We start from the raw sequence: 25,834 nt of genomic DNA on the forward strand, positions 1-25,834 counted from the left end.
ACATTTTGTGAGACTTACCTTAAACGAAGGCCTCCAGTGGCGCATTGTCACCGCTGACAGGGGTTCCGTCTTCATCCAGTTTCCCTTCTGGATTCAAGGCCTCCAGCTCGATGAGGTCACATGCGTGCAGGAGCCCTCGTTTACGGCACGGGCTCTGAAGACTTGGCACTGTATGCTGTAAGAGCGCATGCGCCGGCGACGTCACCCGCTGCATGCAGTGTGAGTATCTCATAAATAGTGCAAGTTCACAGTATTCATTCACTGACCTGGAAGCATGCAGATTAGGTGGTCTAAATTCACTTGCTACATACTCATCTTAGGTCAGTGACTCAAAATGTTGAACTTAAAGAGGTTCTTTGACCTGTTTGAAGAAAAATAAAAGTTAGCAGTTACAAATACTCTAGCTGCTGACTTTTAATAAAAGCACACTTACCTGTCCAGGGGTCCAGTGCCAACGTCACCGGTGCTGGTTCTTTGCCAGTCTTCAGGTCCCCAACACCGGCATGTTTACTGTGGGCAGCTGGCTGTGCTTCCTTGAGGCTTCACAACCAGCTGTCTGCTTCACTTTCCTGTAGGTAAAAAAAACGTACTAACGCTTTAAGGGTCTATTCACACTATTGTGGTGCAGTAACATGCATTATGCCGTATGTTAGTCAGCAAGTTGCATTAAGGTGCCATTTAGAATGAATGGCACTGCATTGTATAAATGCAGGTCATGTGTGCTGCCACACGTTACCCTAGCATAATAGAGTAAGGCCGGGTTCACATATGTGCATCCGTGGGTTCCTGCCTGGGGTCCGTTCACTGCTTCAGGTGCTATTTAGGTCCGAAATTTTGCCTGAATTTTCACCTGAACCGAACCAAAACACGCACCAGACCCTTTATCAATCCGGACCACGGCTGCTCCAGACGTGTGTGAACCGGCTCCATTGAGAACCGGTCACCCTTGCCTGTCATGCAAATTGGATGCGGAGGAACCAGCATCCAACTCGCATATTTAGGAACCCGGCCTGAATGGGCCCTCAATTTACTTTTAATTAAAGCAGTAGTAGAAACAAGTCAGGCTGTGCAATGCACCTGTACTAACAGGCATAGTATAGAGTGAGCAGATAGATTATCTCATCATTATGCTGCTTCTCATTCACTATCTATACAGTAGGTTTGGTGGTAGCTTGACCAATGCTTTCTGACTAAGGCCCCTTTCACACGGGCTTTCCAATCAGGTCCGCCTGTCAGTTTTTCAGGCGGACCTGATCAGACACTCCATTCCTTCCTATGGATCGGCGGATGTCAGGGGTGACATGCCCGCTGACACCCACTGCTATCCAAACCGATCCTGTCTGCAAAATCCAGAGGGATGGTGACCCTATTTTCCATCTGTCTGGTGGATCAGATTGGAAGGGGTTGGATGAAAATTGTCAGGAGGTCCCTTTTCATCCGATCTTCCCATAGAGGAGAGTGGGACTCTTGACAGGTCCATCTCTGCACAGTGAGCAGAGATGGACCTGTCATCCGCCTGCTCAGCGCGGATCAGCGGATCAATCCCCTGCTGAGCAAAGCAGAGTCCGTCGGGACCTGCCATGTGAAATGACCCTAAGCTTTACTGCTGTCATGTAAGTCAGTGATCTGGCTGTGCTGCCTGGCAGGGGTACCTGGATCATAAAACTGGCTGCTGAGAACTACAAATCCTGTGGTACTTAATTCCAGTTTATATTTTAACTGTGTGTGAACCTGCTTGCCTGAAATTTATATTTTCTGAAATTCTTTTTTTCCCCACAGGACGTGAAGAGAAAACTAAGCAGCGATCAGAGGTAAGAAAAAATGCCAGAGTCATTTCTGTCTATACCAAGGGGGGGGGGGGCAGTCTACACAGGGTAAAGTCAGCTGTACCCACTGAAGAGACTGTGGTGGGATTTACTGAAGGCAAATTGACTGTGCACTTTGCATGCGCAGTTGCACTCATATTTCCCAGAGCTTAGTGAATGTGGTAAAGCTCTGCTGATTTCCATCATCCTTTTCCTTGCACCTGATTGGGTAGTTTTTACAAATTGAAGCTTAACCGCATTACATTTACTAAGGAAAATGAGTGCAACTGCACTTACAAAGTGCACAGTCCATTTGCCTTAAGTAAATCAACCCCTGTATGTGAAGGAAGGACTCCTATATCAATGTGGAACTGGAAAACCATGGTGTATTTTGAGGCTTTTTTGTAGGTGATGCCATTTCTGTTGCCAGTTTCTCTCTGGATGTTCATGGGCCCAGCCATGACAAGGGGCATCTATAGAAAGAGTGCAGGCTGTAAACTGGGTGCTTTCAACACTTGACTAAACTATGTAATAAAACAGCTTTCTTCACAAACTAGTGCAACGTGCACAAGTGTGCAATCTAAATTATTGAGTGTGTTTTTCTAACAAAATAGTTTGTATCTGGCCCACTATGTGGGAGATTTACTAAAAATGGTGCCCACAGAATCTGGTGCAGCTGTGCATAGTAACCAATCACCTTCTGACTTCAGCTTGTTCAATTAGGCTTTGACAACAAGGCTCCATTAACACTAGTGCGATTTGTCATGCAACTTTGGACACATAAAGATGCATGACAAGTTATGGCCCATTGATTTCAATAGCACCTGTTCCAATCTATGTGGCTTAAAGTCACAGTGACTCTGAAGAGGTTCCTGGACTACTTTGATTCAACTTTCTTGCAGCTTGAGTGGCAGGGAGTGTAAAGTCGCATGAAAGTCGCACTCAAAATCGTGTGACTTTGAAGTCACACTGGTATGAATAGAGCATAAAACCTAGAAGCTGATTGGTTACTATGCACGGCTGCACTAGATTCTGTGTGAACCAGTTTTAGTAAATCCCTCCCTGTGTGTCACATTAAGCGGCCTTTCAAACCAACAATTTGCGTTCCAATCAGCATGGGATCTGCTTAAAGATCTTCTGCTGATTGGAGAAAAGCAGGAGGATGACAGGGCCATGTCTGCTCAGTTTATGCAGAGCGGACATGGACGCAGTAGCATTCAGTAGTATCCAGGGTATGGCACATATGGCAAGTGCCATGGGCACCATATGAAGGGGGCACTTCAGAGGGGGCCATGACCCCCCAACATTATCCTGTGCCCCCCCAATTAAATGAAACTGACACTGGGAGAATTAGCGTCAAGGCCGATAATGGGCAGAAATAGGGATTATTTCAACACTTTCGGGTGCAGGCGGAGTGATCCACGGCACTGCGGCTCCCAACAATTAAATTAAAGTCCCGGCCCCTTCTATTTCAATACACGGAGGCAGGCTAGGGCTTTAATTAAATTGACAGGAGCCGCAGTGGGGTAGATCACTCCGCCTGAAGTGAAAGTGATAGTGTCCCACACCGCGTGGTCCTTTGCTCGGCTCGGTTTTCAAGAGGAAGGGACACCACCGGTCCCTGGCTCTCGGCTCACTCAGGAGAATGCTGCAGAAGGAGCACTGCATCCAGTTCCTTGTCCCCAGGTAGGAGAAGTCGGCTGGACCGAGTACGGAGGGTGATAGGGTTCCATAGCTCCCAACTTTCCCTGATTTTGAGGGACTGTCCCTGATTTGGGGCAATGTCCCTCTGTCCCTCTTTCCCCCTCATTTGTCTCTCATTTGTCCCTCATTTTGGTCTGATCTATATAGCTGTATATCAAATGCACTTTTTATCTTTCAAAAAGTGTTTCCCAGTGCTAAACTTTTCATCCAATTCTAAATTGCTGCATTTGCACATTTTAAAAACCAATATAAAAGGAATAATAGTGGTAAAAAAATCACTTGTGGATTTAATTAACCTTTTTTGTTTGGTTAATGCTCGTTTAAGGGGGTGTGGCAGGGGGCGTGTCCTAAGCCTACATACATTTACTAGTAGGTGTCCCTCATTGCCATCTCAAAATGTTAGGAGGTTTGGGGTTGCCACCTGTCTTCACTCAGTGATGGCTCCCTGCAGCACTTATGGCCTCTCCTCTGTCCTCTCCCATCAGCTGCGGAGGAGGAAGGGGGGGGGGGGGGTTTGCTATCATTCTATCTGTGAATAAATAGTAAGCTGCTGAGCACAGAGCACTTCCCATTCTCTTCGCATTCACTGTCCAGTGCAGCTGAGGCTGAAGAGAAAGGGACTGAGGAATCTCTGTCCTCAGTCCCTTTCTCTCTCAAACTGTCTCAAAAGTTAGATATTAGGGGTCTGTTTATAACCTTGATATGTCACCAAAGCCCGCCCCCCCCCCCCCCCCCAAACAGGGCTAGACAGTGCCACCTAAATCAGTGCAGCTCATCAGTGCTACCTATCAGTGCCACCTATATTGGTACCATCTATATCAGTGCAGTTCATCAGTGCCACCTATCAGTGCAGCTCATGAGTGGGACCTGTCGGTGTCACCTATCGGTGCAGCTCATCAGTGCCACCTGTCAGTGCCAGTGTCACCTATTAGTGCCCATCAATGCAGCTCATCTGTGTCACCTATCAGTGTTAGTGCTACTTCATCAGTGCTGCCTTATCAGTGCCCATAAATACTGCAAATCAGTGCTGCCTATCAGTGCCAATCCATAATTTGTTAATTTAAAGATTAAAGAGCTTGACTTGTAGTTTTGTTAGCTGTTTTTTTTTTTTTGTTAAGGCTATATTAAAGATGGGTTTCAAATGTTTTGACAGGGGCAGTTTCAGTGCTTGCCATAAGCGCCATTTTCCCTAGATACGCCTCTGCATGGACAGACCCCGCTCCGCTGTATGGGCAGCCGGGAGTAAACGCCCCCCGCTGTCTGTTTACATCCGACTAGCTCCAACCTGGTCCACCCAAACTGAGGAGGGTACAGTCCTCCACATTTTTTTTTTTTGTGCCTGATCGAATACAGAGGTAGGCAGGTGTAAATGTACACAAGTCTGTTTACACCTGCTGGGCCAAAGGAATGCATTGACCATCTCAACAGGTCCATCTGAAAAACTGATAAGTGGACCTGATTGGACCACCCTTGAGGAAGGACCCTTATATAGGTACTAAAATACTTTTTAGGATTTGGTTTCCAACCACTGTATCCCAACACTGCTGTGTAAATATAACTTAATGAAATGTCACTTGTAAAGTACAAAGTTCTAACAAAAATAGAAAGCAGGTTAATGCGACAAGTTCAGCAATGTATCCTCCCAGCGCACAACTGCAGCTGTGAGTTCAGTGCAGCCGGGGGGTAGGTTCAGCCCAGTCCCATTTTGTGTGTTGGCCACAAGCCCAGAACTAGACTTTAAGGGCTCTGCCATTAAAAAAAAAAAACTGCTTTTACAGGCATAGAAAGGGAGGACTTCTACTATGCCTACATCCAATATATAGAAGGAGGATTGAATGAGTTAAAACTCACAAAATAAGTGGATTTTGTGGGCACAACAAGAGACGGTGTATATCTAAAAATATATAAATCTTTATTACAAAATATACTAATTAAAAGGATATTTAACACACATAGCACCCTTCTGACTGACAGGATCAACAAATACCCAATACAATAGGCATGGAGATATGGATATAGATAAAGTCCATATGGATACATGTACTGTACAAAGTGTATGAATAAATGAAATCCATAAGCTTCTCCATGCACTCATGTCTGTCAACGCGTTTCACAAATTGCTTCCTCAGGACATTATTGGGTAGGTGCTCGTGATCTTCAGGAATGTGATCTTCAGAAATCAGATATCAGGGACACCCTATTCAATAATTACGAAACCAGAGTGATTTCTATCCACCAATGTGGGTTCACAACTGGTAAAAGAATGAATCAAAAACCCTGATACTTGGATTCGAGAGACGAAGGTTCCACCCCTGATCTAGCCAAGATTATTGGTAATTCTCAGATCAAAAAATCAAGTGGATTCAACTGAGATAGATTATATGAGAGATGAAACTTTACATCGCACATATCCAATCACTGTCAGTGAAGATTACCAAGCTTGCACCCAATCAATGATAGAGAGCCCAAAGAGATGACTGAATGTATCCACTCAGAAATATTTCCATTCCTCAGCTTGGTATGCTGATCAGAGCCTGTTAGCCCCAAAAGAATATAACCACGGGTGTCCCTGCTGGTTCAGCCTGTATAAACAAAACAAAAAGCTGGAACAAATGTAGTGGATGACATTTGGGATCAAATGTCACACGTCTGTAAATTGAGTTTTTGGCCTCAGAACTGTAAAGGTTCTGAGGGTTAATTGTGTAGGTAGGCCTCAACACCAGTCTGGCTAGACTGTGTTTGGAAGTTCTGCCTGGTCATGTGGACGGCGAGTTGCACATGACAGGCTAGAACCAAGTCTAGTTGGATGTTTTGGTATCGGCCCTCTCGGAACCAATCAGCGGGAGTGCCAGGGCCCGCTGAGGAGTCTGGGAGGGGGTACTTAAAGGGGTGTGGGTCACATGTTCGGGGTTCCGGAGTTGTTCGAGAGACCCGTGTGGTCTGGTCTGGTTCCAGGACTGGGGTAGCCCCGTGAGGGGTCCCGGTCACGGGGTGTTCGACACCCCGCAACATGTTCCTGTCATTGGCCCCTGATAGACCTGCTTGGTCTGGGGTAGGGATCCGTCTGTTCCCGAGTCTCGGAACCTGCTGATCTGAGGCGCATTAACCGAGGGAGGATTAAAAGTGTCCAGGTGTGCTCTCGGCTTGGAGGGACACCGCAGCTCGTGGAAGTGACCGGGGGAGGACTCTTTGAAGGAGAGCCGGCAAGTGGCATCCTGAGAAGTGCCTGGTTACCGAGTTGAGAAGGACATTGACGAATTCACACTTTTCCAGTACCATAGAGGAGACGGGAAACGTTCCAGGTATGGAGGAAAAAGGTTCCTGTTTGCCCTTAAGTTGTTTGTTTAAGTTTGAGTCAACGTGCTGACTGCCATGATCTCTGGCTAGAGACCTGTTCGGCCTTGAAGTACCCAGCTGCGAGTGGCTACTCTCTGGGTGGAAATAGAGATTTTGCTAGACCTGTAGTTCAAGGTGCCCGAGTTCTTCACCCGTGCCCTCTGTTCCCTAAGAGACCATGTTAATTGAAAGTTCTACTGCAGAATAAAACCTTTTTGAAAGGACTTCATCTGTGTCAGTGTACAAGTCGTTGGGTATCAACCCTGGGAACCCCTAGAAGTGGAGGAGCAGGCCGAGAGAAGGTAACCGGTAAGCACATTAAGTTAAGACCACCCTGCAATGGGTAAATGGCCGCTACACAAACATTTTCATGTATTTTCAAGCTTCTTTGAGCTCTTTGGGGCACTTGCTCCTTTCAAAAACGCAAGTTTTTTTTCTGCCTGTAGGAGCATATGCCTGAAAACACCTGAAAAAGCCAAAGTTTGCATGGACACTTTGGCTAACATGGAGAGCTCAAAATTCTGTAGGAGCCTCTTCTTTGAGATAAAAGTAGTAGCAATGTGAGGAAGTGATGATCACACTGCCAGACCCTCACAACACCCACCACCGCAAAAATAAATGCTGCTCTTGTGGCAGCTGCCCCTCTGTACCCCCAGTAATAACCATCTCTACATGCTCACACACTCATGCATTACCAGAATTTGATAAAGCAGCTTGTGCATGTTAATGAAATGCTATTGGCAACAGCTAGGCAATGGAAAGGCAATGTTATTTCACGGGCACTGACAGGACTGGTATTTTATGTATGGGTAACTAACTGCGGGACTGGCATGTAATTACCGCATGAAGCCTTCTGGTTTTACTACCATTGATCTGTTTTCTATTACAGAATATGGGACTGGAGAGTAAACCTTGGTATGGAGGAGAGATGGAGCGCAGAGAGGCAGAGTGGGCGCTCCGTAGAGTTAATAAGGTACAAATACATCTAGTACAAATTTAAATGCAGCTTGTAGGTTCTCCTACCTAAAACTCCACTTTTTATCAACTATACTTTAGTGTACTTAAAAAGCTGAAAATAAAAATTTCAACTATTATAACTTTTATTATATGTGTAGGACGGATGTTTTCTGGTGCGTCACAGCTCAGCACAAAATCAGTTGCACTCATATACCCTGGCAGTGCTTTACCATGACCACATTTACAACATCCCTATTAGAACAGCAGGGACTCTTGGGTTCTCTTTGGGAAAAGAGGGCAAAAGGCATGAAGAGGTGAGTGATTACAATGTTATTTACCATTGTCACATGTTAATTCTAGGCACATCTCTGCCATGCTGGGTAGTGAACTGTGATATGATGTGAAAACACAGGATTGGGTAGTGCAGATTGACAGCTGTCATTGTAGCTCCAAGCTTCCCAAAGGGTTGGTATAGAATTGAAGCATTGTGTCTTGGAAATTGAGCTCTAATTTGTGTTGTACAGCTCATTTGCAGATGATTAATAATGTTTTTGAGAAGCAATAAAATGAAATGTTATGAAAATTGAGGGGCAAGTCCCTTGTGTTAATGCTTTTAATGGATGTGTTGGAAATGTACCCTGGGGTAGCCTAAGGGGCTGGACTGTTAAACAGGGCATTGCGGTCATTCATCTGTCTTTAAAGTGTATGTTAACCCTAACAATTAAAGGGGAACCAAACTGCATCTGAGCATCAAAAATAGTATTGAATGATTTTTTTATATAATCAAAGCAAACTCACCCACCCAGGAATGTCTCCATGCTCTATTTTGTTGAGAAATCACTTTGATAGACACTCCCCTAGCATTTCTAGCCATGGCCATCTTGAGTAAGGGAAGATGATTTGTGTAGCATTTAATTCCTGGAATCCATCTGCCCTTAACTCAGGCATTTAGGCAGGAGGGTGTGCTTAGTTAGCTCCTCTCCCCCCCCCCCCCCCCCCAGATGAAAGTAAAAATGCCCATAAAAACTCCTGGGATGCATGACATAATTTAATAATTTTGGCTTAGACCAGAAACCAGGAAGCAACTGAACAAATGTAAAAAAGTAAATAAAAACATTTAAAAAGTAAATAATTATAATATATAAATTAATAATATAAAAATAAAATATAAATTATAAATATTATAAAGTAAATTAATATACCTTCTAACTATTTACAAATGCTAGCCACATAAAGATTGAAAAAAGTTAAAGTGATACTAAAGTCTACTTTTTTTTTAGTTAAAAATAACAAACATGTTATACATACCTGCTCTGTGCACAGGTTTTGCACAGAGCAGCCCAGATCCTCCTCTTCTCAGGTCCCTCTTTGGTGCTTCTTGCCCCTCCTCCTGTTGAGTGCCCCCACAGCAAACAGCTTACCATGGGGGCACCCAAGCTGAGCCACAGCTCCCTGTGTCCATTCTGACATGGAGCCCCAGGCCGTCACCTTTCATTACTCATTGGCTGACTGACTTTGATTGACAGCAGCAGGAGCCAATGGCGAGAGAGTTTAGTTTCCCTTTATGTACCCTTATTTGTTCCCTTTTGAAATGTAACATTTTTGATCGGTTCTCACATCTCCGACTGCTCCCGGGTCTTCAGGGAGTTCGGTCGGAGATCCGGTGATGTCACGGACATCGACGTCACCAGACTCCTACCCCCTTCTCCAAGTGCCTCCATCTGCTAAGGAAGGGAAGGGGGGAGGAGTCCGGTGACGTTGAAGTTGATTGAACGCAATGCATACGGGGGAGGAGCTATGCATGATGTCACCCGCTGCTGCCCTACAGAACTAACACGATTGTCGGCTTTACATGCTGTGTTTTTATCATCTTTATGTGAGTAGTTTGTGTTTGAACACAAAAATGTAATCTTATACTTAAGCAGTGAGCACTTAGATCTTTTCTTTCTACTCATGACCTGGCGTCCTTGCTGAAATCTAAGGGGATGTTAGACAAGAAGTTTATGGTCCGTGTTAACCCTTTTGATACCCGCTTGCATGACCACATGTTTGCACAAGGGTGCATGCCATAAAGTGAGAGTGATTAGTTAGGCCAGTGGTGGAGGGATTGTCACGCTACTGTGGGAAAATAAATGACTTACGTCAGTGCTACAGTTTGAATTTAAAATGTATTTGTGTGAACTGTGAAGTTAAGTCATGGATTGTGGAAACTAAGTAGTGTCAGGTGATTGTATATAGTGTATACCACATTTACCACTGACTAATGCAGAGTTGCAAAGCAAGGAGATCAGCTAAAAGTAGTTGGATCTGTATGTGCGTTATCATTAATCAAAATTAGTCGATTAATCGATAAAAAAAATCGATTAACCACTTGCTTACTGGGCACTTAAACCCCCCTCAGTCCCAGACCAATTTTCAGCTTTCAGCGCTGATGCACTTTGAATGACAATTGCGCGGGCATACAACACTGTACCCAAATGAAATTTTTATCATTTTTTTCCCACAAATAGAGCTTTCTTTTGGTGGTATTTAATCACAGCTGGGAGTTTTATTTTTTGCTAAACAAACAAAAAAAGATGCAAAAAAAAAAAAATCATGTTTAATAGTTTGTTATAAAATTTTGCAAACAGGTCATTTTTCTCCTTCATTGAAGTGCGCTGATGAGGCGGCACTGATAGGCTGCACTGGTGGGCACAGATGGGCTGCATTGGTGGGCGCTGATAGGCTGCATTGGTGGGCACTGATAGGCATAGTTAAGGCGGCACTAATAGGCACAGATAAGGCGGCACCGATGGGCACAGATAAGGCGGCACTGATGGGCAAAGATGGGCATGGATGGGTGGCACGGATGGGTGGCACAGATGGGTGGCACGGATAGGTGGCACAGATGGGCACTGATAGGTACCACTGATAGATGGGACTGATGGGCATTGATAGGTGGCTCTGATAGGTGGCACTGCTGGGCACTGATGGGCGGCACTGCTGGGCACTGATGGGCACTGGTAGATGACACTGATGGGCACGGATATGTGGCACTGGGGTGCAGCACCTTTGTTGAGGCAGATTGTGGGCACTGCTGGGTGGCACTGTGGGCACTGCTGGGTGGCACTGACGGGGGCACTAATTTTTTATTATGAATAGTTATGAGGGGGCAGGTGGGCACTGGCAGGGGGCAGGTGGGCACTGGCAGGGCTGGCCGTGATCGGGACTGATGTCCCGATCACGGCCGCCGGTGATCGCCTCTTTTTTTTTTCTCCTCGCGCTGTCAGCGCGAGGAGGAATAATAGCCGATTACCTGCTCCGTTATATCACATGATCAGCTGTCATTGGCTGACAGCTGATCACGTGATAAGGGGTCGGGATTGACCCCTTGCACAGATCGGTGCGATCACAGAGCGCGCCGCGCGCGCCCCTCAGGGGGCGCGCAGGCCGCTCGTGCACGGGACTACGTCAATAGACGTAGTCCCGGAAAAGGAGATCCGCGCTGTAGCCGTCATTCGGCTATAGCGCGGGTCTCAAGTGGTTAATCAAACACAAACATTTTAATCAGTAACATCCCTATTAAATATACAAGCATTGAAATCATTTGTATATGTATCTGTTCAATACGTACAAGAAAAATAATGTGGGTTGACAATTTCCTGCGCTCTATGCCTCTGCTCTTATGTATTGATCATCAGCATACCCTGTGATTTCCAGTGTTGGGAATCTTCAGATTCCTGCTTTTAGAATGATGTGTGTGAATAGATGTGGCTGCTTAGCTCATACAGTAACAGGCCAACAGCTATAGCTATTCATGACTGCTTGCACAGCCATGGAACACCTACTGTGATTGAGGCTGGATGCACACAAAATGATGTTATAGATGTGCAATGGAACCTTATGACAGTCATGTGCCAGAGCCCCACCGTATGGCCCCTTAAAGTGATCCTTGCTAACAATCTAATCTCTTAACATGAACTGTGTCAACAATCTCATCACTTAAAGTGACCTTACCAACAACTTTGCCTCTTAAAGGGAACTATCTTGTTCATTCCACATCTTAAAGGGCAGCATCTTACACTGCACACCAACGTAAGGGCCCCAACTGAGCCAGCAGAAGAACCAATTTTCAGACTACTTCATGATCAATAGCAAAAAACTGGCCACTCCCCACACTTATAACTGGCCTTCACAGTGAGGAGCCCATAGAGGCTATATACATATAAAAAAAGACAATTCCATAGCTCAACTCACCAACCAGTCTGCTGACAATCCAAATTAACCTGTCTAACCGTCTGTTAAAAGCAGGGGTTTAGTGAGCCATTGTGCTCTTGCTGGGTGTCCAGTGTGCTCCTGTTCCTTTAAGGGGGCTTGGGCAGTCTCCAGGCTCACCTTTCCCACATCTATCCATTCCATGCATGTGCTTCCACTGTGGAGACACTTATAAATCTGTAGTGTTAGGACTGCAAGCAACGCAGGGTGCCGTGACTAGTGATGGACGAACGTTTCGCCCGGCGGTCGTTTCGCGGCGAATTTCCGACATTCGCGGTCCGCACGTTCGAACGCCTTTTTCCGTCGTTCGCCGCGGCGGACTTACGTGTTTAATGTATACAAGAACTTTAACCTTTGGTGACACGTTTATCATGTGATACAGGACAGCCAATTGAGACATGACAGCACATGGACACTTGTACATTCCCCCTAACCTATAAATACACCCGATCCGGTGGCCATTTTACATTCTTTCTTCTGTTACGATAGGGACAGGTTCCTGTGTGGAGTAGGGAGAGATAAACCACTAGCTATTTGGTACACAAAAGTTCTTTTCAGGACTGGTATAGGTGTTAGGTGTTGATAGGTTTGCTGTGCTGCTGATTCTTGCAGCAGCCTGAGTGTCTTTTGTTAGTTTAGAGAAAGGGAAAGGACGGTGTATGCTACAGGGACAGCCAGATTAGTCTTTCATCATCATCATCATCATCATCATCATTAGCTGTTACTATCAAGGTCCACAAAAGAGCTGTTCCAGTAACCACTAATCGTTCTCTTTTTTTGCCAATTTGTATAGGGACAGGAAGGAAGCAGTGTTGTCAGGCAGTGAGGGTAATTTTAAAGACTTGCTGTTATTATTAGTTCCACAAAGGTTCTTTTCAGGACTGGTATCAGTGGTACAGTAATAGGCTTGTACATGTATAATATTCTTTCTTCCAAATATAGAAAGGATATTATACTTGACTGCTGCCCTTCTGCTGCAGTCTGCTAAACATTCACAACTCACTTGTTCCACAAAAGTTCTTATAAGGACTGGTAACTTGGTATAGGGTGCTACGGTACATAGGCTTGAGTGCGGTACAGTCTGCTGTTCTGTAAGGACCGCTATCGGTCCACAATAGATAGGGTTGACGTGCACCACTGCTGACCGCTGCCCTATACTGCAGCAGTCCTTCAGCGGTATAGGGACTGACGTACAGTCTGCTAATCACTAACACACAACCTGCTTGTTCCACAAAAGTTCTTATAAGGACTGGTAACTTGGTATAGGGTGCTACGGTACATAGGCTTGAGTGCGGTACAGTCTGCTGTTCTGTAAGGACCGCTATCGGTCCACAATAGATAGGGTTGACGTGCACCACTGCTGACCGCTGCCCTATACTGCAGCAGTCCTTCAGCGGTATAGGGACTGACGTACAGTCTGCTAATCACTAACACACAACCTGCTTGTTCCACAAAAGTTCTTATAAGGACTGGTAACTTGGTATAGGGTGCTACGGTACATAGGCTTGAGTGCGGTACAGTCTGCTGTTCTGTAAGGACCGCTATCGGTCCACAATAGATAGGGTTGACGTGCACCACTGCTGACCGCTGCCCTATACTGCAGCAGTCCTTCAGCGGTATAGGGACTGACGTACAGTCTGCTAAACACTAATACACAACCTGCTTGGTCCACAAAAGTTCTTATAAGGACTGGTAACTTGGTATAGGGTGCTACGGTACATAGGCTTGAGTGCGGTACAGTCTGCTGTTCTGTAAGGACCGCTATCGGTCCACAATAGATAGGGTTGACGTGCACCACTGCTGACCGCTCACCTATACTGCAGCAGTCCTTCAGCGGTATAGGGACTGACGTACAGTCTGCTAATCACTAACACACAACCTGCTTGTTCCACAAAAGTTCTTATAAGGACTGGTAACTTGGTATAGGGTGCTACGGTACATAGGCTTGAGTGCGGTACAGTCTGCTGTTCTGTAAGGACCGCTATCGGTCCACAATAGATAGGGTTGACGTGCACCACTGCTGACCGCTGCCCTATACTGCAGCAGTCCTTCAGCGGTATAGGGACTGACGTACAGTCTGCTAAACACTAATACACAACCTGCTTGGTCCACAAAAGTTCTTATAAGGACTGGTAACTTGGTATAGGGTGCTACGGTACATAGGCTTGAGTGCGGTACAGTCTGCTGTTCTGTAAGGACCGCTATAGGTCCACAATAGATAGGGTTGACGTGCACCACTGCTGACCGCTCACCTATACTGCAGCAGTCCTTCAGCGGTATAGGGACTGACGTACAGTCTGCTAATCACTAACACACAACCTGCTTGTTCCACAAAAGTTCTTATAAGGACTGGTAACTTGGTATAGGGTGCTACGGTACATAGGCTTGAGTGCGGTACAGTCTGCTGTTCTGTAAGGACCGCTATCGGTCCACAATAGATAGGGTTGACGTGCACCACTGCTGACCGCTGCCCTATACTGCAGCAGTCCTTCAGCGGTATAGGGACTGACGTACAGTCTGCTAAACACTAATACACAACCTGCTTGGTCCACAAAAGTTCTTATAAGGACTGGTAACTTGGTATAGGGTGCTACGGTACATAGGCTTGAGTGCGGTACAGTCTGCTGTTCTGTAAGGACCGCTATCGGTCCACAATAGATAGGGTTGACGTGCACCACTGCTGACCGCTCACCTATACTGCAGCAGTCCTTCAGCGGTATAGGGACTGACGTACAGTCTGCTAATCACTAACACACAACCTGCTTGTTCCACAAAAGTTCTTATAAGGACTGGTAACTTGGTATAGGGTGCTACGGTACATAGGCTTGAGTGCGGTACAGTCTGCTGTTCTGTAAGGACCGCTATCGGTCCACAATAGATAGGGTTGACGTGCACCACTGCTGACCGCTGCCCTATACTGCAGCAGTCCTTCAGCGGTATAGGGACTGACGTACAGTCTGCTAAACACTAATACACAACCTGCTTGGTCCACAAAAGTTCTTATAAGGACTGGTAACTTGGTATAGGGTGCTACGGTACATAGGCTTGAGTGCGGTACAGTCTGCTGTTCTGTAAGGACCGCTATCGGTCCACAATAGATAGGGTTGACGTGCACCACTGCTGACCGCTGCCCTATACTGCAGCAGTCCTTCAGCGGTATAGGGACTGACGTACAGTCTGCTAATCACTAACACACAACCTGCTTGTTCCACAAAAGTTCTTATAAGGACTGGTAACTTGGTATAGGGTGCTACGGTACATAGGCTTGAGTGCGGTACAGTCTGCTGTTCTGTAAGGACCGCTATCGGTCCACAATAGATAGGGTTGACGTGCACCACTGCTGACCGCTGCCCTATACTGCAGCAGTCCTTCAGCGGTATAGGGACTGACGTACAGTCTGCTAAACACTAATACACAACCTGCTTGGTCCACAAAAGTTCTTATAAGGACTGGTAACTTGGTATAGGGTGCTACGGTACATAGGCTTGAGTGCGGTACAGTCTGCTGTTCTGTAAGGACCGCTATCGGTCCACAATAGATAGGGTTGACGTGCACCACTGCTGACCGCTCACCTATACTGCAGCAGTCCTTCAGCGGTATAGGGACTGACGTACAGTCTGCTAATCACTAACACACAACCTGCTTGTTCCACAAAAGTTCTTATAAGGACTGGTAACTTGGTATAGGGTGCTACGGTACATAGGCTTGAGTGCGGTACAGTCTGCTGTTCTGTAAGGACCGCTATCGGTCCACAATAGATAGGGTTGAAGTGCACCACTGCTGACCGCTGCCCTATACTGCAGCAGTCCTTCAGCGGTATAGGGACTGACGTACAGTCTGCTAAACACTAATACACAACCTGCTTGGTCCACAAAAGTTCTTATAAGGACTGGTAACTTGGTATAGGGTGCTACGGTACATAGGCTTGAGTGCGGTACAGTCTGCTGTTCTGTAAGGACCGCTATCGGTCCACAATAGATAGGGTTGACGTGCACCACTGCTGACCGCTCACCTATACTGCAGCAGTCCTTCAGCGGTATAGGGACTAAGAGTTTTGTCACAGGGTCATTTAAAAAATGACAGGCAGAGGAAGAGGCAGGCCCTTCCGCAGGGGTGGTAGGGGTAGGGCAGGAGCAACAGGCTTGAGCCAAAGTGGGAAGTTGCAGAAGGTGCGTTCAATTACTTTAAAGGATGCACCAGACTTGGTTGAGTGGCTCGCTCAGCCTTACTCTTCTGCACCCTCCTCATCCTCTCGATCTGCACCCTCTTCTTCACTCTCTGCTATGTGCACCCCCAAAGACACTACCACCAACAACACCACCACCACCACCACCACCACATACCTTCCGCTTGAGTCACTGGAATTATTTTCCGATCCATATCAAGAGGACATTTCTGATGCGCAGCCACTCTTGGTATTGGATCAGGAAGAGGAGGTAGCAACAAGCGCTACTCAGCAGTCTGACGCCAGTACCCAGATCAGCCCAAGGAGGAGGTTGGTCCCCGGTGTTGCTGCCTACTCCGAGATCTCTACTTATAGCGGTGGGGAAGGTGACGTTGATGATGACGTGTCTAGTGATGTCACGTGGGTGCCCACAAGAGAGGAAGAGGAGGGGAGTTCAGAGGGAGATATGGACCAGCAGATAGGGAGGAGAAGCAGCAATGACTTACATTGCACAGCAGGGACAAAGCAGACTGCAAATGTATCAGGAGCGAGTCATCGACCATGTACGGTCACATCTGGCGCTCCCAGGACACCGGCACATGGCTCCGCAGTGTGGGCTTTTTTTAACGTGTCCGCTGCTGACAATAGCGTTGCCATCTGCAATCTTTGCAGTCAACGCGTTAGTCGCGGTAAGCCCAATACTCACCTAGGGACGACCGCCTTAAGAAGGCACATGAGCAGCCATCACCGAGCCCAGTGGGAGCAACGGAACACACAAAGCCACACTGCAGGCTCTCACCGTCCAGCCTCGTCTTCTACTTCTCCTTCTCCTCTCTCCTCACAATTGTCCTCCACTCCACCTTCCATCACGCCAAGCTCACATTTTTCTGCAAAAAGGCAGGCTTCCGTGGGCCTAATGTTTGAGCGTAAAAAAATGATGACGCCGGATAACCCTCTTGCCCAACGGTTGGCGGCTGGCTTGTCAGAACTCATAGCCCGCCAACTACTGCCATATAAACTGGTGGACTCGGAGGCCTTTCGCAAATTTGTGGCCATTGGAACACCACAATGGAAGGTCCCAGGAAGGAAGTATTTCTCAGAGAAGGGCATCCCAGAGCTATATGGCCATGTTCAGCGGCAAGTGAATGTATCTCTGGCACACAGTGTCGGTGCCAAGATACATCTGACCACAGACACGTGGTCTAGCAAACACGGGCAGGGAAGGTATATCAGTTTTACTGCCCACTGGGTGAACCTTCTGACGGCCGTCAAGCATGTAACCCGTGGCACCCGTGTAGATTTGGTTTTACCGCCACGGATTGCATGCAGGCCTGACTCTTCTTCTCCTCCTCCTACTCCATCCTCCTCCCTCTCCTCCTCAGCTGCCTCCTCCTTTTCCGCTGCTAGCGTCTCTTCCACTGCACCGCCCAAGCTCCCCAGAACCTATTCCACATGCCAGGTGAGACGTTGCCATGCCGTGCTGCGTCTGTTGTGCCTGGAAGCAAAGAGCCACACTGGCCCGGCACTCCTTTCAGCTTTGCGTTCACAGGCAGATGAGTGGCTAACACCGCTCAATTTGACAGTTGGTAAAGTGGTGTGTGACAACGGTGCCAATCTGCTTAGCGCATTGAAACAGGGCAAAATCACGCACGTGCCGTGCATGGCACACGTCTTAAACTTGGTCGTGCAGCGATTCCTTGTCAAATACCCTGGGGTCCAGGACATCTTGCGGCAGGCAAGGAAAATCTCGGCCCATTTCAGAAGATCTTACACGGCCATGGCTCGCCTTGCTGACATTCAGCGGCGACACCATCTGCCGGTCAGACGTCTTATTTGCGATTGCCCGACGCGATGGAACTCAACCTTCTATATGCTTGATAGGCTGCTCCAGCAGAAACGTGCAGTTAACGTCTACCTGTATGAACTCTGCGAAAGAAACGGTTCTGGGGAGCTGGGTTTTTTTTCACCGCGCCAGTGGCTGCTCATGCGCGACACATGCAGACTTCTTCGGCCATTTGAGGAGATCACCAAACTGGTCAGTCGCAGCCATGGCGCCATCAGTGACATGGTACCTTATGCCTTCTTTCTGGAGCGTGCATTGCGTCGTGTCATTGATCAGGCTGTGGAGGAGCAGGAGCGGGAAGATGAGGAAGTCGCAATGCTGGATGAATTCCCAGGGGGGGCTACTCTATCTGAGACAAGTCAACAACAGGAGTCTGATGAGGAGTCAGAGGAGGATGGTGCCGGGGCGGATGAGCAGGAGCAAGAAGAGCATGCTTTAAACCTTTCTGGGATCCCTGTTGTGCGAGGATGGGGAGAGGAGAATGAAGAGGACGACATTATCCTGGATGATGAGCAGGAGCCAGGCCACCACACCGCTTCCACTTTAGTGCAAATGGGGGCCTTCATGCTCCAGTGTTTTAATAGGGACCCCCGTATAAAAAGCATGAGGGTCAAGGACCAGTACTGGGTGGCAACGTACTTAGACCCCCGGTACAAACACAAAATGGCGGAAATGTTACCGCCGTCGCAGAGGGCTGTCAGAATGCAGCACTTCCAGGCCTTGCTTCGAGAAATGCTGCATTCTGCTTTTGCGTGCGCTGGCAGAGGAGCAATTCCCACTCCCAGAGAAGGATTTGCGGGTACCAATCCAACAGCGCCTGCAAGAAGAGGCCGGTTTGAAGATGTGTTGGTGACTTCGGATATGAGGTCATTCTTTCAGCCGACCCATCGACAGGTGTCATCCGGATCCAGCATCAGGGAACGCCTAGACCGTCAGGTGTCCGACTACATTGGGTTAACGGCCGATGTGGACGCTCTGAGGAGTGATGAACCCCTAGACTACTGGGTGGGCAGGCTTGACCTCTGGCCAGAGCTTGCCCAATTTGCAATCGAACTGTTGGCTTGCCCCTCATCCAGTGTCCTGTCCGAAAGGACGTTCAGCGCAGCAGGGGGGATTGTGACCGATAAGCGTACTCGCCTAGCTCACCACAGTGTTAACTACCTCACATTTCTAAAAATGAATGAGGCATGGATCTCGGAGGAATTCAACACATGTGACCAGTAGACCATGTATATGTCTATAAACTATTTTTTTAATCAAGCACACAGACCTTCTTAATTCATTTGGCTCACTTCCTTGACCCAAAAAAGCACACCGTACTATATGCCCCTACCCTCCTCTTTGAAGAGGTTGAGCGGTGTCATATTTCTACTGGGGCTGCTTATGATATCCCTGTGCTGTGCTGACTTCCTCCTGGGGGTTCTTATTATGAAGGGATCACACTATCCCTGTGCTGTGCTGACTTCCTCCTGGGGGTTCTTATTATGAGGGGATCACACCATCCCTGTGCTGTGCTGACTTCCTCCTGGGGCTGCTTACGGTGCTGCTGTCAGTGCTGTATGTCACGGTGCTGCTGTCAGCGCTGTATGTCACGGTGCTGCTGTCAGCGCTGTATGTCACGGTGCTGCTGTCAGCGCTGTATGTCACGGTGCTGCTGTCAGCGCTGTATGTCACGGTGCTGCTGTCAGCGCTGTATGTCACGGTGCTGCTGTCAGCGCTGTATGTCACGGTGCTGCTGTCAGCGCTGTATGTCACGGTGCTGCTGTCAGCGCTGTATGTCACGGTGCTGCTGTCAGCGCTGTATGTCACGGTGCTGCTGTCAGCGCTGTATGTCACGGTGCTGCTGTCAGCGCTGTATGTCACGGTGCTGCTGTCAGCGCTGTATGTCACGGTGCTGCTGTCAGAGCGCTGTATGTCACGGTGCTGCTGTCAGATGCCTCTATCACGGTGCATGTGTCATTCCGGTATGTCACGCTGCTGGTGATCATCTCCTGCACCCTCTTCTTTGCCTACCCTGGTCCCTGACCTTCCCTCTCCTCCATTGCCTTCATTAGCTCCATAGTCCTGAATTGTTAGAACAATTTCCCAAATAAAATAAAAATGCTTGTAGTTATCGATCCCAAATTCACCTCATACATGTATTATGTCATTGTCCAGATGGTGGGACTACGTTTTACCCCCTAATAATTACCACGTGGCCGCAAATTCGACATGAAGGTTTGCAAAGTTCGCCTCCCATTGAAGTCAATGGGGCCCGCGGCGAACGTTCGGTTTCGCGAACGTTTGGGTCCGTTCGCATTTCGCGTTCGCGAAACGTCCCGTCGGAAGTTCGTCCATCACTAGCCGTGACGAGGCATTGCAGCTTTCACATGCGTTTGCAAATGTGTGCTAACTAAACCCCTGCTTTTAACAGACGGTTAGACAGGTTAATTTGGTGGGTCAGCAGACTGGTTGGTAAGTTGAACTATGGAATTGTCTTTGTTTTATACTTCATAATCAAGGTTTATCCAGCAAGCCCTACTGGTTTGCAGTCGATCTTACCAACTTATCAGGCTTAAACCTAGACTCTCCTAAGAGCCTGCAAGTGAGTCAGGCAGTTTGTTTCCTTGTTCATACAAACACGTCTCAGAGGGCTAATGCTTAGTCCTGTATTTTGTATTTTTGTGGTGTCAGCAGGAGTGAGGCTCCCATTAGAGCCAAGAAAAGAGCAGAGAACCCAAATCTATCAGTCGCTCCTTGGTTATATCGCTACAAGGGTATCACTTTAACTTCAAAACTTTCTGCATTCATTATTGGCTAACACAGTACAAGACCCTGCTAAATACATTCATCTGTAATCCCCTTCCCTTCTTGCTTGATGTAATGGCCTGTACATGCGGTCGGAAATTCCGATGGAAAAGGTACGATTGGATTATATAGTTGGAAAATCAGATCATGTGTGGGCTCTATCTAACTTTTTCCGACAACAAAATCCGATCTGACTTTTTCCGATCATTTGTAGAGAATTCCAATCAGACAAAGTGCCACGCATGCACAGATCAAATTACGAGACCAGAGCTATTGGCTACTAGCCTCTACGTAGTCCCATCGTATGCAACGAATGTCACCACGTTCCAAATGATCGGATTTTCCGACAACTTTGTCCGACCGTGTGTATGCAACACAAGTTTCGGACAAAATCCATCGGAAAAAATCTGACGGATTTTGTGGTCGGAATGTCCGACCGTGTGTATGGGGGCTTAGTGCATCTTTTTTTATTGTCATGCTCTATTAGGTAGAAGTGTGTCCTAGTATGTGTCTATCTGCAGGCATGTAAGAAGACAGCCATGTAGGATATTTCATAGGGTGCCATGTAACCTAACAGTACAAACTGTTAGGTGCCATGTAACCTAAGGTTGTTTGTGCACAATGTCTACGTCATAAGCAGGTCACCTCTTTAGTATTTGTTTTGCCTGTGAGTAGGTACATGATGTTCCAGCCAGGAAATATAAAAACATGGCAAGATTTTATCTGTGTTTTTACCGTGAATGACTGCTCCACCAATCCACAGTTGTGCAATAACAATTTACATAAAAGATGAAAGAAATGTAATGCTTTTGGGAATAACCTTGTAACAACATATTTCTTTGGCTCCACCCAATAAAAAGTAAGGTTTCCGAGAATGCTGGCCTAGGGGCTTTTCACTTAGCTGCACAACCTACATTACGCGGACAAATAGACTAGTATCAGCAAGTTTAAGAAACTGACGACATAACATGTCTTATATCACATGTTTGGATTATTTAACACTACACAACAGTTACCTAACTCCACTACATGTGTCTACCTGGAGCAGAGGGTTTCCAGTAAATTATAGCATAAGGTATACTCATTCATTTATGTAGGTGTGAGAAGTAAAGAGGAGCCATTGGACTTTTGTACATGGCCATCAAAAACATTGTTTGGTCTTTATGATTAGGAAGTTAAAAAGCACTTCAACAAATGCTGCTTCCATCCTTTGGGACTCAATGTACTGTACAAGTTACAGATTTATATCTTTAGTATGATGGAGGTATGACAATAACCGGGATTATAAAATAGGTTGAACAGTAAAGGTATTTTGGGGTAGAACTTTCAGAAATTGGGTTTCTTGATGAGGAAAACAATTTCATACTATTGTATTTCCAGAAAAGAAAAAACAAAATTCAAAAGCTTTTTGATTTATTCTTGGCGTTTTTTGTTTTCTTGTGCCTCAAGATTGATGATTATGTGGGGTAATGATGTGTACTTATAATGTAGTGTTCCTTCTTGCTATGCAAATAGGGTCATCCAATTCACTGACTCCCTATGTGGCTAATATAATGTCTCAACGATCATTAAAGCAAACCAGAAACATCATAAACCTACCTAACCCAGCTTCATCGGCACATACTGTACCAGGCCTTTCCTCAGCGTAAGCAAACCCTATGCTCAGAAAAACGAAATGCTCTGAAATACACTTACTTTTTGGGTAGAGGAGTCATAAGTCTGGCCCCGATCTTTCCATCTTTAAAGCTGTCCATACACTGATTGAAATTTGTCTGGTTCAGCAGGGACTGGCAGGATTTTGCTCACTGTGTGGCCATACCCAATCATCATTTGATCAACTTTTGCTGAAGAGATATGTTTGGAAATTTTTTTCCCAATCAGCCAATTGATCAATTCTTTGTGACAGTGCCAGTACCGATGGGAATTCCTCAATACACCTTGTTTGTGTGGAAGTAGGAATCTGTTCATTTTTTATTACGTTAAGGCCACTGGCTAAATGAAAATAAACGGTGTATGGCCAGCCTAAAGCCCAGTGCACACAAGATGAATGCTGCACGACGTTGGCTGGTTCAATAAAAACGGCCAACATTCGGCCCATGTGTATGGCAGCCGGTCCGACAGTAGCTGCCAGTTTGGCTGTCTTCTGTCGGATGAGCATGCTGGAAAACCAGCAGCCGGTTGACTCCCAAGCAGCGCTCTCAGCCAATGGCTGAGAGCGCTGCTTAGAGTGTTCTTGGGAGGGGGGCTGTGCCCCTTTCAAAACACAACAGCTCAGCTGGGGAAATTGCTGTACTAACCTCAGGTCATTATGAATTGAAAAACAAATTGTCTCCTCTAGAATAAGGACTTTCAAACGGGCTGAGAGGCCAATAAAGTGTACAAAATATAATAAAATATATAATTTTTAATGATAATACTAAAATGATATTGACACGTACAAAATTACCATGGACAATACAATACAAATTTCATATATTTAACCTCAGGTCGTTAGTGCAGTGGTTCCAACTGGAGCTGACAGTTTTTTTTTTGTTCAACCCGCATGGTTGAGTGGAAAAAAACATGGTGTGTACCAGGCTTAATCCTCACTATTGGTGGAAGATCCTTCATTTAAAAGGCAGCCAGTATTGTAAGCAATGTGATAAGGCAGCAGTAATTGGTCAGATAGTAGTCTGGTAGCTGCATTCTGTGCAATCCATTGTGACCTTCTGGAAGACAATAGTGCTAAGTTGGTTGGATACGAGATAAAGAAATGACTTTGGCAAACCTCAAAGGGACCAGGTTCCTTATTTTTTGAATTGCAAGAAAGATTGATCTGGTGTTTAAAATACAAATTGCTATCTAATGTAACAATCTGCTATGCACATGGTCAGAAGCATGTTGATTTTGCTGTTGGCTGTTCCCTCTTGCTGCCATTTTCTTATCAGGGTTCATTCTCCTAACACAAATATTTCAGTCGTTTTTTGTAGCCAATTGACGCACATCTATTCTTGCAGCAGTATACAGGCGGTCACCGGGTTACAAACAAGATCGGGTCTGTAGGTTTGTTCTTAAGTTGAATCTGTTTGTAAGTTGGAACAGGTAAATTTTTTAAGTGTAGCTCCAGCCAAAAAAAATAAAAAAAATTAAGCTTTTCGGATAGCATGGGAGGGGTTAACACGCCTGTAATGTTTATTTTGCTGTCTGTACCCCTGTTCAGAAGATTTCACCTCACTTTCTGTCCCAATGACAATTGGATTTTGAAAAGTGTGGGTTGTTGTGGAAACAAGGATTGGTGATAAAGCATCAGTGGAGGTACCTTTCTCCCATAATAACTCTTACAGGAGCGAATTTCCCTTCCTAGGGGTAGATTTCCTCTCACTTCCTGTTGTCTCCCTCCGTTTATAAGTAGGAGTCGTTTGTAAGTTGGATGTTTTTAACTAGGGGACCCCCTGTACATGGAATTAAACACTGATATTTTGTTTTTAACACATGACTCAAAGGGCAAGAAAGCTGGTTGTGGTTTCCTTAGCAGTCGTTTTACAGATTAAAGAGCAAATAATTCAAATTTCTTGTCTCTCAATTTATTTTCTGATCTACAATGTCTCCCATGACAATGTACATAATACACCCTCAGATGACCCCTTTATCTTCTAATGTGTTGATGTGTTTTTTCCTCCAATAACACCCATGTCTTTGTGTTTTCCTCAGGTGTTTCCCAGTATTGTGCATCTGATTGAGCATTATCAGAATGAACAACTCTACTTGGTGAACCGTCAGACTTCAGAAAGAGAGTCCACCGCCTTGCTGTACCCTGCTCTCCAATGAGACGTCTCTGCACCTGTATCTGTTCTGATGGTACAGCTGGATTCCTCCATAAATTACTCGTAGATCACTATCACCATAGCAGTTAGTGTTCACCATTCTACAGCTAGTGTATAACCCCCACCAATGATATTAATGTTTCTATAACCAGCAAGTCTAACCCTCCTACTTATTTTCTGCCATGGCCTAGGATTAGGCCATGGCAGAAAATAAGTTGGAGGTTTAGACATTTTCTATTTCTGATTGTCCCACTTACTTTCATTTTTCAGTATCAGTGTAAAAATTCTTTGTTCTTTCCCGAGAAAGAAACATAGTGATTGACTTCTCACTCTATAAATGCTAGTTTGCCCGGCTGTCATGCCAATCACTCTGATGTATGCAGATAAGGATCTTTGACTTTTCTGATATGCATACTTCCTCCTGGTCAGTGACTTACAAGAGTCAGTGGGTTGCTATAACAGCAAGGCAATTATCATTTTCAGGAATAGGTCAGCAATGGCATCTTCCATATTTATAACAAAGGTTTATTTTTAAGCTAAAATCTATCTAGACAGATATAAAAGACACCGATTAATGCAAGACTGTATTAATTAATAGATCATTAAAGAAAATCTATGGCCACAGCATACCTTTTCATTATACAACATCAGCATTTTAATAATACAAACAATAGTTATTTTTTACAATTCAACATGAACTTACCTGAAAAATCTCCCTTCATGTTGTGAGTTCTGCCTGTCTTCTGACCATCTCTTTTCACAACTTCATGGCTTCCCTGCATGGTTTGCAGCTTCTCCTCTTCTGTTGACTTTAAATTTCTAAGGACTACATATTCCATGGTACCTTGCTACCGACAAGCAGTGATTCCTGCACAGGCTCTGCCTCCTGGAACTCCTCCTCTCAGCAGTGGCACCTCTGTAGTTCAGAAGGCAGGCTCTGTGAATTAAAGGAAGTAAACATGTGTCTTCACAAAGTAAATTTACAAACTTTAAAATCATTCAGATTAATAGGAGCAGATTAGAAATAATTCAAATACAGTGTAGAAATGACCATATAATGTTACATTTTGACCATAGATAACGCTTTAAGCACAAGCAGTTCCAGTTCTGAATTTTTTTTTTTTTTTTTTTTTTTAAAAAGCAAAACATCATACATTTATTAACCAAAAAGATTGATACA

At 45.8% G+C, this 25,834-nt stretch overlaps 1 protein-coding gene across 1 annotated transcript in view; it reads left to right on the plus strand.

The window, feature by feature from the left end:
• SH2D6 (SH2 domain containing 6) overlaps positions 1-25,281 on the plus strand; it is a 72,152-nt gene extending 46,871 nt beyond the window's left edge. The window contains exons 11-14 of the mRNA XM_077469562.1: positions 1,780-1,811; positions 7,735-7,818; positions 7,961-8,116; positions 24,542-25,281. Coding sequence (XP_077325688.1) covers positions 1,780-1,811; positions 7,735-7,818; positions 7,961-8,116; positions 24,542-24,658 — 389 coding nt within the window. The 3' untranslated portion in view covers positions 24,659-25,281. The remainder of the gene's footprint in view (positions 1-1,779; positions 1,812-7,734; positions 7,819-7,960; positions 8,117-24,541) is intronic.
• Positions 25,282-25,834: the final 553 nt, after the last annotated feature.

The sequence above is a fragment of the Lithobates pipiens genome, unplaced genomic scaffold, assembly GCF_037356315.1.
Source record: "Lithobates pipiens isolate NorthernLeopardFrog02 unplaced genomic scaffold, aLitPip1_a1.2 Scaffold_8, whole genome shotgun sequence".
NCBI classification, from domain to species: domain Eukaryota; kingdom Metazoa; phylum Chordata; class Amphibia; order Anura; family Ranidae; genus Lithobates; species Lithobates pipiens.